The following is a 13,483-nucleotide window of genomic DNA, read 5'->3' on the forward strand; positions in this document are numbered from 1 at the left end:
AAGAAGAGCAATAATAGTGGTGGGATTAAGGTAACACAAGAGAGGCATCTGGGATACAAAATTTAAGGAGTCACTCACTCTCAAGGCCTACTCTGCAGAGGCCAAGACATAGAACAGTATTGGTCTAGTTTTTCATATTACCTTAACCTTGGTAAATCTGAGGTTACTTTCTAAAATTAATCACGAGGAAGTTCATACATAAACAAGTTTATGGCAACTTCATAGTAGCAAAGCATCCCTAACTACTGCATGCCCTGCCCGAAAGAAATCCCTAGGGAAGGGATTCATTCAGTAGAACTGTATGCAGCCATCAGAAATTTAGTCCATGAAGAAATATAATTACATGCTTGTACTGTAAAAAGTACTTAAGAAATAGGAAAATTAAATAGTATATAAAATGTCATTACACTCAACTTAAGTATGTACTTACATGCCAGACTATCAGAGACATTAAACCAGAATGTAACAGTGATTGTATTTAGCTGGCAGGATCATGGATAATATTTCTTTTCTTCTTTTTTGCTTTGTTACACTTAGTGCTTTTTTCTTTTTTTAAGCAAGTTGTCCTCCCCCCCCCCCCAGATTTTATTTATTTATTTGACAGAGAGGCACAGTGAGAGAGGGAACACAAGCAGGGGGAGTGGGAGAGGGAGAAGCAGGCTTCCCACTGAGCAAGGAGCCCAATGCGGGGCTTGATGCCAGGACCCTGGAATCATGACCTGAGCCAAAGGCCAAAGGCAAACACTTAACTGAGCCACCCAAGCACCCCAGTTGTCCTTTTTTTTTAGCCCAACAGATTTCTGTATATTAATTTTGTATCATGCAACTTTACTGAATTATTTATTGGGTCTAGTAGTTTTTTGGTGGAATCTTTATGGTTTTCTATATATAGTATCATGTCATCTGCAGATGGTGAAAGTTTTACTTTTTCCTTACCAACTTGGATACCTTTTTTTTTTTTTACTTGTATGATTGATACGACTCAGACTTCCAGTACTATGTTGAATAAAAGTGGTCAGAGTAGACATCTTTGTCTTGTTCCTGATCTTAGAGTAACAGCTTTCAGGTTTCCTCCATTGAGTATGATGTTAACCGTGGGTTTTTCATATATGGACTTCATTATGTTGAGGTATGCTCTCTCTAAACTTTGTTGAGTTTTTATCGTAAGTGGATCTTTTACTTTGTCAAATGCTTTTTTACATCTGTTGAGATGATAATATGGTTTTTATCCTTTCTCTTGTTAATGTGCTGTATCACATTGATTGATTTGTGAGTATTGAATCACCCTTGTATCCCTGGAATAAATCCCTCTTGATCAGGCTGAATACATTTTTTAATGTATTATTTTATTCAGTTGTTTTTTTTTTAAAGATTTTATTTATTTATTTAAGACAGAAAGAGAGAGAGCAGAGGGAGAGTGAGAGGCAGAAGCAGATGCCCCACTGAGCAGAGAGCCCAGTGTGGGGCTCTTTCCCAGGACCCTGAGATCGTGACCCGAGCTGAAGGCAGAGACTTAACAGACTGAGCCACTCGGGCGCCCCTCAGTTTGCTATTTTCTCGAGGATTTTTGCATCTGTGTTCAGCAGAGGTCCTGGCCTATAATTTTCTTTTTTGTGGTGTCTTTTTTTTTTTTTTAAGATTTTATTTATTCATTTGACAGAGAGAGAGATCACAAGTAGGCAGAGAGGCAGGCAGAGAGAGGAGGAAGCAGGCTCCCCGCAGAGCAGAGAGCCCGACGCGGGGCCCGATCCCAGGACCCCGGGACCACGACCCGAGCCGAAGGCAGAGGCTTTAACCCACTGAGCCACCCAGGCGCCCCTTTTTTGTGGTATCTTTATCACAGGATACCAGGGTAATGCTGGCCTCATAGAATGAATTTGGAGGCTTTCCTTCATTTTCTATTTTTTGGAATAGCTTGAGAAGAAATCAGTATTATTAACCCTTCTTTAAATGTTTGGCAGAATTCACCTAGGAAGCCCTCTGGTCCTGGACTTTTGTTTTATGATTACCAGTTCAATTCTATTGCTAGTAGTGATTCTGTTCAAATTTTCTGTTTCTCCCTGATTTAGCTTTGGAAAATTGTATGTTTCTCGGAATTAATCCATTTCTTCTAGGTTTTCCAGTTTGTTAGCATATAATTTTTCATATTATTCTCTCATAATTCTTTGTATTTCTGTGGTGTCAGTTACTCTTTTTTATTTCTGGTTTTATTATTTGAATTCTCTCTCTCTCTCTCTCTCTCTATGAGTCCGGCTAAAGTTTTATCAATTTCTTTTCAAAGCACCAGCTCCTGGTTTCATTGATCTGTTCTATTGTTTTTTGTAAGTCTCTGTTTCATTTATTTCTGCTTTAATCTTTATTATAATTTTCTTCCTTCTACTGGCTTTGGGCTTTGTTCTTTTTTCCTAACTCCTTTAAGTATAAGGTTGTTTATTTGAGATCTTTCTTGTTTCTTGAGATAGGCCGGTATTAGTGTAATCTTCCCTCTTAAAACAGGTTTTTCTGCATCCCAAAGGTTTTGGACTATTGTGTTTTCATTTTCATTTGTCTCCATATATTATTTCCTCTTTAGTTTCTTGGTTGACTCATTCATTGCTTAGTAGAATGTTACTTACCCTCCATGTATTTGTGTTCTTTCCAGACTTTCTCTTGTAATTGATTTCTGATTTCATACAGTTGTGGTCAGAAAAGAGGCATGATGTGATTTCAGTATTTTTTAATTTATTGAAACTTGTTTGGTGGCATAACGTGTAATTTATTCTGGAGAATAAATTGAAAAGAGTATGTATTCTACTGCTTTGGGATGAATGTTCTGAATATATCTGTTAGATCCATCTGCTCCAACGTGTCCATTCTGATCCACTGTTGCCTTGTTTGTGTCCGGTGATCTATGCATTGATAAAAGTGAGGTGTTAAAAACCCCTACTATTATTGTATTATTGTCAGTTTCTTCCTTTATGTCTGTTAATAGTTGCATTTAGGCCTTCCTGTTTTGGATGCATAAATATTTACAATTATCATATTCTGTTGTTGGGTTGTTCCCTGTATCATTATGCAGTGACCTTCTTTGTCTGTTATTACAGTCTTTGTTTTAAAGTCTATTTCATTGGATATAAACATAGCTACCCCAGCTTTCTTTTCACTTTTATTTGGAAGGTAAATGTTTTTCCGTCTCTTCATTTTCAATCTGCAGGTGTCTTTAGGTCTGAAGTGAGTCTCTTATAGGCAGCATATAGATGGCTTAAGCAGGTTATATTTTCCTATGGAAGGAATTAGGGTCAGATTAAAATGTTAGAGACCCTTTAAAAATTATGGTGCCCCCCTTTCTGCTGATAATCAAAAACAAAATTTTTAATGAAAAATTATTAAACAAGTACAGGGCATTTCAACTGAGTTTGTGTTTTTTACCTTGATGTCTGGTTCAGTGCTTTCTTAAACATTAAATATTTGTTCCTAACAAATATTTCTAACAAAGACAACTTTTTGTTGCCTTTGCTCTCATTATTCAGTCTAAATGCATTTTAAACCTTGTCTCCTACATAATGTGGCACTAGGTGGACCAAATATTAACTTGACATTTTAATTTTCTTAAAAAAGGAAAACGGATATTTTAAGAAATATGAGGCAGAGACTTGTTAAATAGCCATGAGGGCCGTAAGTAAACAGCCATGTAGAACGGAGGCAGGTGGGAAAAAGAAACAGGGGCTGCACGTTGATGTTGCATGGAAGAAAGGGTCCAGACGGGGCGCAGGTCAAACTGACAGCAAGGAGAAAGGGTGAGAAGTCTGAGCCAGAAGAGCAGCGTGTCTTTGCCTCAGCCGTCCTGCACTCCTGCCTGAGAGACCCAACTCTGAAGTTCTGCCCATGTCTCTACCATTCAGATTCAGCTGGAGCCCCAGTTCCTGAGCACCTGAGCCGGTGTCCGAACCTGACGCTCTACCAGAGCTTCTGTGCCATGAAGTATGCCATCTATGCCCTCTGTGTGAACTCACACCAGCACTCCCAGTGCCGGGAATGCAGAGACAGTCCTTCAGAGGACCCAGCCATGGCTGCGGAGCCAGAAAATGATTCTCTCTCCTCCCCAGGTACAGATTTCTCCCGGCCTTCCCATCCCGGACATAAGCATTTCCCAGAGTTCTTCATGGGATTGGGAGGTGGCCTTGGGTTTTTTATGTCCAGGAGTAATTTCATCCATTTGTCAGCCTCCATGAATCAGAAGGATGTGGAGGAGACACTACCTAAGTTCTAATAGGAGTCTGATCACTTAGTGCAGTATTTTCCAAATGCTTTTTTTTTTACTACAACCCACAGTGAAAATAGCATTTCACATCACACTCCTGTTTACACTTAGGTATATAATTTGTGAGATATATATGTTTGTGTAAGAGATATACAAACTAAGTTTTAAGAAACAATACTTACCTTTCCAAATGGAGCACCCTCTCAATTATTTTTCTGTTCTATTTTTTTTTTTCAAGGTGGGTCTCTAAGTCAGTGTTCTGGGTTACAACCTCCATTATGAAAGAACCTCATGTTTTATCCTCTTTCTTTGTTCTTTTTTTTTTTTTTTTTTTTAAGATTTTATTTATTTATTTGAGAGAGAGAGAGCGCACAAGCAGGCAGAGCGGCAGGCAGAGGAAGAGAGAAGCAGGCTCTCCTCTGAGCAGAGAGCCAATGTCGGGCTCAATCTCAGGACCCCAGGACCATGACCTGAGATGAAGGCAGACATTTAACTGACTGAGCCACCCAGGTGCCCCCTCTTCCTTTTTTCTTAATAGTTTGTAATTCCTTAACTTGCCATCTGTGGCCAGAGTCAGTTATCTTCTGTGTGGCTTTGGCCTTCACCAGTGAGCATGGTAATTTCTGACTAGTGAGTATTCTTGAGTGAATGAAAATAGAATTGAGGAATAAGGCATCTCTGCGCTGCCTTCATTCTAGGAACTGAAATATGAAGTGCTTGTCAGAGATGAGGAATAATGTTTTTTTTGCTGTTTTGTCTTTTAAACATTTTTTTAAAATTTTTCCTCCTTTTTTTTAATTTAAATTCAGTTGACATATAATGTATTGGTTTCAGAATAATTCCTCAGTCTTATAGAGCACCCAGTGCTCATTACCTCACGTGCCCTCCGTAATGTCTATCACCCAGTTAGCCCGTCCCTCTCCAGCAGCCCTGTTTGTTCACTGTGATTAAGAGTTTCGGGGCACCTGGGTGGCTCAGTGGGTTGGGGCCTCTGCCTTCAGCTTGGGTCATGGTCCCAGGGTCCTGGGATCGAGCCCCACATCGGGCTCTCTGCTCTGTGGGGAGCCTGCTTCCCCCCCGCCCCGCCTGCCTCTCTGCCTACTTGTGATCTCCATCAAATAAATAAATAAAATCTTAAAAAAAAAAAAAGAATCTCTTACAGTTTGTCTCCCTCTCTGATTTTTCTTGTTTTATTTTTTTTTTCCTCTTCCCCTATGATGATGAGGAATAATATTTAAAAGCAGAAACAAAATAATGAGTGTTCAGTAAGCTGACCCTTGATTAAGGTAGCAAAATCTGCAAATCATGCAAAGATATGGCTGAATAGTCTCTTATTCTTCTCCCTATAACTGCTTCTCGTAGTCATTAAAAAATAAATGACTTAAAAAGTTGTGAGAATATTTGAGTCTGCCAAGTAGTATTTCTTTTTTTTTTTTTTTTAAGATTTTATTTATTTATTTGACAGAGAGAGAGAGAGAGATCACAAGTAGGCAGAGAGGTAGGCAGAGAGAGGGGGAAGCAGGCTCCCTGCCAAGCAGAGAGCCCGATGCGGGGCTCGATCCCAGGACCCTGGGATCACAACCCGATCTAAAGGCAGGGGCTCCAACCCCCTGAGCCACCCAGGCGCCCCTGCCAAGTAGTATTTCTAATGTTTACATTTTCTCTCTTCTCTTTCTCTGGCCTCTTCTCTTATACGTCCTTCTCTAGGTGCTTCAGATCTCTTCTCAACATACCTAGCAAGATGTCAACAGTATCTGTGCAGTATTCCCGATGCCTTGTGCCTGGAACTTCTAGAAAACATCTTCTCATTGCTTCTCATCACCTCTGCCGAGCTTCACCCAGAGCCTCACCTACCCGAGGACTATGCTGAGGATGATGACATAGAGGGGAAGGGTCTCTTGGATTTGAGGTCACCATCAGAGAGCCCTCAGCATGCAGCACAACCCGAGAGGAAGTCAGAACGGGGTTGCCAGGGAGTCCCCAGGAGCCTTGCTAATACAATCCCAAGCTGTCCAAAGACAGAGCCAAAAGACAGTTCCCCAGGGCCCCATGGGCACAGCTTTTTGGACCTAAAGCACTTTACTAGTGGTATCAGCGGGTTCCTGGCTGATGAATTTGCAATAGGGGCCTTCCTCAGGCTTCTGCAGGAGCAGCTGGATAAACTCAACAGCCACAGTCCCCCTGAGAAGCCAAAGCTGCTAGAAGACCAGAGCTGCTCGGGAAGCAGAGATGGCCTGCAGAGCCGCCTGCAGCGGTTTTCCAAAGTTCTCTCGGAGGCCCAGTGGAGATACAAGGTGGTAACAAGCAACCAGAGCTCAGGTGAGAGGAGACAAGAGAGCCGGTGGGTCCCAAAAGTGAGGAGGGGAAAAAAAATCCCAGGAATGTGGGAGAGAGTGAGTTGATATCTGGGAGTCACACCTTAACTCAGGGCATTATCACCATAGCAACCAGTGTCAGAAACCCATCTCCTAGAGCCAATCCAGATCTCCCCCTCCCTGTCCTCCCAGGAGATGGGTCAAATCAAAACTGAACACTCTCATATGACCCAGAGTTTGCCGTTTCAGAGGAGCAGCCTTCCCGAAGATACCGGCCCATGGCCACAGGACATCCAAGTCTCCGCAGGGGGCGTCGGACCAGAAGGAGCCGGCCAGGTAACCTTCTGAAGACTTCTCCCCAGTCCTCATTCCTGTGTGCCAGGCCAAGTGGTATGCTGCCACTTATCTAGGATACTTTAAAATAAAACACATGGTCCAAACAAAGAATAAGGGATCTAAGATTATCCCAGTCGCACTCCCCTAAGGTAACCTTGCTAATAGTTTTTTCCAGAAATTTTCATGACATATAACCGTTATGTCGGATTTTATGCTTATAGATGCATCGAACTATATTTACTGTATGTGTTGGGAACTGTGCTTTTCTTTTTTCACTTATATTCTTTTATATATACAACAGATGTGTCATGCTACGTATTGAGAACTTACTTTTTTCTCCTTGTAATTTAAGGCCTGCTTCGTATTTCACTGCTGTGTATACTCTTTTGTGCACATTTAAATTGTTTCTGTTTTTTACTATTAGTAACAAGGCTATAGTAAACCTTGTACATATATGTCTGTATACATACATATCTACTTACATACATATGTGTCTGTGTGAATATAGCTACAGAATAAGTTCCTCGCAGTAGAATAGCAAGGTCAAAGATACATGGATATTACCAAATTGCCTTTAAAAAGAGGTGGACAGGATGCCTGGGTGGCTCAGTCAGTTAAGCATCTGACTTTTGATTTCAGCTCAGGTCATGATGTCAAGGTCCTGAGGTGGAGCCCCAAGTCAAGCTCTGTGCTTGACCTGGAGCCTGCTTCAGATTCTCTCTCTCTCTCTCCCTCTGCCACTACCTCTTCAGCACCACCACTACCTCTTCCCTCCCCAGCTTGTACACTGTAAGGAGTTGAGGGTTGATTCTCTCTTTTCTTCCTAATACCTTTAGATGGCCGGGACAGAAGTTCCAACCCATCCCTGGAAAGTACAAGTAGTGAGCTGAGCACAAGCACTTCAGGTATGGGACTCCCAAACATTAGCCAACTTCAAGCAGCTTTTCCCTGATAGAGAGTTGCCCTACATCACAGTATAAAATCCTGGACTGAGCAGTTTATGCCTATATTCAAGAAGGTTGGTTCTAAGAGATATAAACTTCCAGTTATAAATAAGTCCTGGGGCTATAATACACAGTGTGGTAACTACAGTTAACACAACTCTATTGAATATTTGAAAGTGGCTAAGAGAATAGATCTTAAAAATTATCACAAGGAAAAAAAGTTTGTAACTAGGTGTGATGAATGATGGATGTTAACTAAACTTAATGGGTTGACCATTTCATAGTATATACATAAATCATTTTGTTGTTCACCTAAAACTATTATAATGTTATATGTCAATTATATCTCAATTTGAAAAAAAAAAAAAAAAAGTTGTTCTGTAGGTGGCCAAGCAGATTTCAGCAAGGAAAGGGGGAAGGGGTGTCTCACCATCATGGAGTCACCCATCAGCAGAGAGAAACAGCTGCCTAACCCCAAAATGGTACTTAAGGCTTGTATTCAAAGATACTAGCATAGGTTTGCTCTTCAACTGAGGAAGAATTAAGCCCCACTTACAGAACTTAAAGATAAGAGTTTAGAGGGAGGTGCCAACAGTCACGTTTTTCCTCAGTTTCTTTGCTTCCCTGGCCCCCACATTCTTGTGTGCCAACAGAGGGAAGTCTGAATGCTGTGTCTGGAAGGAATGAGCTGGATGGCCGGTTGCAGCCGCAGTCGCAAAGTTCATTCATCCCCATGATGTTCTCCCCACCCGAGTCACTGCTGGCATCCTGCATCCTCCGGGGGAACTTTGCCGAAGCCCACCAGGTAAGGGGAGCACCTGTGTAGTGGATGTTAGCCGCCCAGGCCATATCTTGTTCTAGGAAGGAAAACACAGCCCATAGCTGTCCAGGCCCCACTGGGCCTCAAGTAAAGCTAGATGCATGTGCAACCAGAGCCTCAGGAGCTTCTGACGGACCAAATCCAACAGGAGCAACGGGGGAGTTTCCATGTTCAAGGCCCAGTCCTTAGCACTGTGGATTTCAAGATTAATCCTGGAGATTTAAGCTATTGAATCGTTTCTTAACAGAAACAGTGTTTCAACAAGATAAAATATTTAGCCACAATTTTATCACTTCAAAATAGTGAAATATTTTTGTGTCTTTCCTTGCACTCCTTCTGGGAACACATAGGTGATTTTATATAGTTAAAAATAATGATGTGGGCGCCTGGGTGGCTCAGTGGGTTGAGCCGCTGCCTTCGGCTCAGGTCATGATCTCAGGGTCCTGGGATCGAGTCCCGCATCGGGCTCCCTGCTCAGCAGGGAGCCTGCTTCCTTCTCTCTCTCTCTCTGCCTGCCTCTCAGTGTACTACTTGTGGTTTCTCTCTGTCAGATAAATAAATAAAATCTTTAAAAAAATAATAATAATAATAATGCAATTTTTTTAAAAGATTTTATTTATTTGAAAAGAAAGACACAGCAAGAGAGGGAACACCAGCAGGGGCAGAGGCAGAGAAAGAAGCAGGCTTTCCGTTGAGCAGGGAAGCCGATACAGGACTGGATCCCAGGACCCTGGTATCATAACCTGAGCCAAAGGCAGATACTTAACAACTGAGCCACCGAGGCTCAGATGCAGACAATTTTTAATAATAACTAAAATGCTAATTCTATATAAGTATAGGAGACTACCAAACTAGAATGTTCATCATGTTCTATAGGAAAAAGCACAAGGAATAAAAGTCAGAAAGACTCTAACACTCTCAGAAATTGCATATCCTTATTTGAAAATTGGAGTTAAGTGTAATATCTGCTTGTCCTCATGGAAATGTTAAGAGGTTTATGTACAAGCTGTAAGAGAAACAAGAATCCTCTACTAAAAATTGCTTAAATTTAATGGCATAAAAACCTACTCTTCTGGTTTTTAAAATTCTCTTGATATTTTTATTACACTTGTGCTGATCCCTTAACAAATAGGTCAGAATTTTTCTTTAATTCGCATTCAGTTGTTGAGAAATAAATGGAGAAATCTAGGTGGTAGAAGAATCTTTGTTCAACTTCCTCTAATCATTTTAGATCCCAGACTTAAATGATAATAATTCTGAACCTCTGTGGGAGAACAGGACCCTTGCCAACCTTTTTACACCCAAATTCTGAGAGGAATTCAGCTGGGACCCTCCTCCCCCACAACCTTACCCCCTCCAAGGCTTTATTCCTAAAAGTCCTCGCCTCCTCTTCCTTTCCTGGGACCTTGATCCTTTTTTTTTTTTTTTTTTTTTTTAAATAAAAATCCCTGTTTTCTTAACCTGGTTATATAATAAGTCATGCATTAACAAGTATTAACCCTGTTATCCAGAACAACCGATATTAAAGGTAAAGTATATTTCTGCCAATACTTTTCCAAGTTATGAATGACTTTTATATAACCAAAATTATGTTGAATCTAAAACTTTATTTAGGACCTTTTTTGCATTTGCCTTGTCATTGGGTTTAGTGACCTCACGGTAGTCTGATCAAGTAGGTGCATTTGACCATTTCCCTGCTAGTCAACATTCAGTTCTTTTCAACCTTGTAGATTATCACCTTCAAGCATTAAGTCTTTTGAATTATTTCCTTAAGAGAGTTTCTCATAAAAATTACTAAGTCAAAGAATAAAAGCATTTTTTAAGCTTTGTAGATTGTCAAATTGCTTTTCAAAAAAAGATTGTAACAGTTCATCCTACCAGCACTCCATGATGGTTTATTTTTACTTTGTCATTGTGATAGATGCAGAATGGTATTAATGTTAACTTAAATTTCCTGGATTACTAGTAAGGGAAAACATTTTTCATCTATGTATTAGTCATATGTAATTAGTCATATGCATTTTTTCTTGGAAACTATTCACGTCTTTTGCCTATTTTCTGTGGGGGCCATAGAGGCTTTCTTGCCAAGTTTTATGAATAATTTCTGTATTTGATCTATTCTTCTAATATTAGGTACTCTCACAAGCCTCCAAAGCGTATGTCTCAGAGCCATACTCTAATGCTAGGCAAGATCTCCTATCTCTAGATTCCCTAACTCAGCGGACCCAACACAACCCCCACTCCTCCTCTTCCTGTGACAGGTGGTGTTCATGTTCAACCTGAAGTCCTCACCCAGCTCAGGGGAGTTGATGTTCATGGAGCGCTACCAGGAGGTGATCCAGGAGCTGTCCCGGGTAGAGCACAAGATTGAAAACCAGAATTCCGATGGTGGTAGCAGCACCATTCGAAGAACAGGCAGCGGCCGCTCCACACTACAGGCCATTGGCAATGCTGCAGCAGCAGGTGCAGGGGAGGTTGGGGGGTAAAGGAACAGCCATGCAAATCATGGGTTCCTCATGGGGGTAGGCATAGCACCTGAAAAATAGCAATGCTGACACACGCAGAGTCCATTTCTAGGTGTGGCCCAACTTCCCTGACCCTGGTGGTCCCATCCCTGCCACTTGAGCTGCTCCATTCAGCTTGTCCTGTGGGGTTTAAACTGGAGGGTGTGAATGCTGTTTCCCCCATCTGTTCTGATGGCCACTGGCTTGGGCCTTGGGAAATGGTTGGGAGTTTATTTCCTTCCTGTGTAGTTATTCCAGGATAAAACATATCACTTCACTTTTCTTCAAAGTGAAGTTGTGTATAACATTGATGGCGTAGGATTCACAGGCGTTAGTGCCCAACGTGGATGGCACTGCAAAAGCCCATCCTTTCATGATTTCTTGAAAGTGGAATCCTGCCCCACATTTCCACATCTCTTAGTCATCCAGGCTCCACACATCAACTACCATCACAGATTGCTCCTTCTGCGTTCTCCCAGAAATTCACCATACCTCTTCTGCATATCTTTTTTATTCGTAATATAAATGCGTTCTTAACAGTAAGTCCCATTTTTCTACCTGTTTTTTTTTAGCAATGTGTTTTAGAGATTGTTTCTGATTAGCACACACAAATACACCTCATTCTTTCTCTTTTTTTTTTTTTTTTTTTTTTTTTACACCTCATTCTTTCTCAACCTACCTTTAGATCCCATTAGGAAGAAGCCCCCATTCATCTTGACCACTTTGAGTTTCTCTGGGTCTGCCTTTTCATAACGTTGTTTTGAGGCCATAAGAGCAGGCTGTAATGATGGTGCTAATACATACAGAAGATAATCTTGTGCGGAAGGATCTCAAACTTTTATTTTTTTTTTAGGTAACTATTTTTCAGAATGAAAGTAGTGAGAATCATGTTAACCTCTTGCTTTTTATTCCACCTCTGGGTGTCCAGGGATGGTATTTTACTCCATCTCTGATGTGACTGACAAGTTACTCAGCACGTCTGGAGAACCCATCCCCACGCTCCAGGAGGACTTCTGGATAAGTAATTCCCTGGTGGAGCCCACTGCTCCCCTGAGAGAAGTTCTGGAAGACCTCAGTCCCCCTGCCATGGCTGCATTTGATCTTGCTTGCTCTCAGTGCCAGCTCTGGAAAACCTGTAAGCAGCTCTTGGAAACAGCTGAACGACGTCTGAACATTAGCCTTGAGAGCCGGGGTGAGTGTGCTTCTTCAGCTTTATTCCTAATTCTCCAATGAGGGGATGGGTTTCTGAGATGCTTGATAAACTGCATAAGAAGAAAATACTGACTGGAGACAGGGAGAAAGGAGTATTAGTTAACTTCCTCATGTCTAGTCTGGTGGTTTAAATATAGTCTGAGACACTTACCTTTTTAATAGACTTGGCAATCTGCACTCATTTAGGGAAATTATAGGTAAATTCAAAGACGAAATATATATTCAAAAATTGTATAAATGGTGGAGCGCCTGGGTAGCCCAGTGGGTTGGGCCTCTGCCTTTGGCTCAGATCGTGATCTCGGGGTCCTGGGGTCGAGCCCCACATCGGGCTCTCTGCTCAGCGGGGAGTCTGCTTCTCCCTCCCTCTCGGTCTACTTGTGATCTCTCTCTCTCTCTCTCTCTGTCAAATAAATAAATAAAATCTTTTTTTAGAAATTGTATAAATGGATGGGGCGCCTGGGTGGCTCAGTGGGTTAGGCCGCTGCCTTTGGCTCGGGTCATGATCTCAGGGTCCTGGAATCGAGTCCCACATCGGGCTCTCTGCTCGGCAGGGAGCCTGCTTCCTCCTCTCTCTCTCTCTCTGCCTGCCTCTCTGCCTACTTGTGATCTCTCTCTCTGTCAAATAAATAAATAAATCTTTAAAAAAAAAAAGAAAAAGAAAAAGAAATTGTATAAATGGAAATTGTGCCTTTAGACTGCCAGAATGAATGCCAGAATGAACCCCATGTAACCTAAAACCCAGAACAGTCTTGAATTTGTAAATGCGGCATAAGGGAATTGTTCATGGATCACAGCTAGAGGAAGGATTATATCTTGAGGTTAATAATGTCCCAGAATGTATATATGGAATTCTTGGAGGAATCTAGTGTATGAAGGTAGAAGAATATGAAGAAAGGATTAGGCAAAGTTCCATTCTATGCATCCTTGATACACTCACCAAACATTGGAAACAGCACCACTGTATCAGTAATATGAAGAGAAGAACGGTGAATAGGTCATGACAGGATAGCCAGTTCTAGGCTCAGTGATTCATTAGAAGTTATAGAACTCAGCATATAGTCATACTCATGGCTGAAATTTATTTCAGCAAAAAGATATGCAGCAAAATCAGC

The 13,483-nt window shown here is 41.4% G+C and overlaps 1 protein-coding gene across 3 annotated transcripts in view; it reads left to right on the forward strand.

Moving 5' to 3' along the window:
* Positions 1-13,483, forward strand: part of ZFYVE26 (zinc finger FYVE-type containing 26) — a 63,248-nt gene that overhangs the window by 12,024 nt on the left and 37,741 nt on the right. For all 3 annotated transcript variants that reach the window (XR_014312600.1, XM_082734025.1, XM_082734026.1), the window contains exons 10-16: positions 3,882-4,085; positions 5,948-6,559; positions 6,805-6,891; positions 7,728-7,796; positions 8,489-8,640; positions 10,917-11,118; positions 12,088-12,351. Coding sequence is in view for 2 of the 3 variants with exons in the window: in XM_082734025.1 (XP_082590151.1) it covers positions 3,882-4,085; positions 5,948-6,559; positions 6,805-6,891; positions 7,728-7,796; positions 8,489-8,640; positions 10,917-11,118; positions 12,088-12,351 (1,590 nt within the window). In the remaining variant the exon portion in view is untranslated. The remainder of the gene's footprint in view (positions 1-3,881; positions 4,086-5,947; positions 6,560-6,804; positions 6,892-7,727; positions 7,797-8,488; positions 8,641-10,916; positions 11,119-12,087; positions 12,352-13,483) is intronic.

This window comes from Mustela nivalis, assembly GCF_964662115.1.
Source record: "Mustela nivalis genome assembly, chromosome: 6".
In the NCBI taxonomy this organism is placed as follows: domain Eukaryota; kingdom Metazoa; phylum Chordata; class Mammalia; order Carnivora; family Mustelidae; genus Mustela; species Mustela nivalis.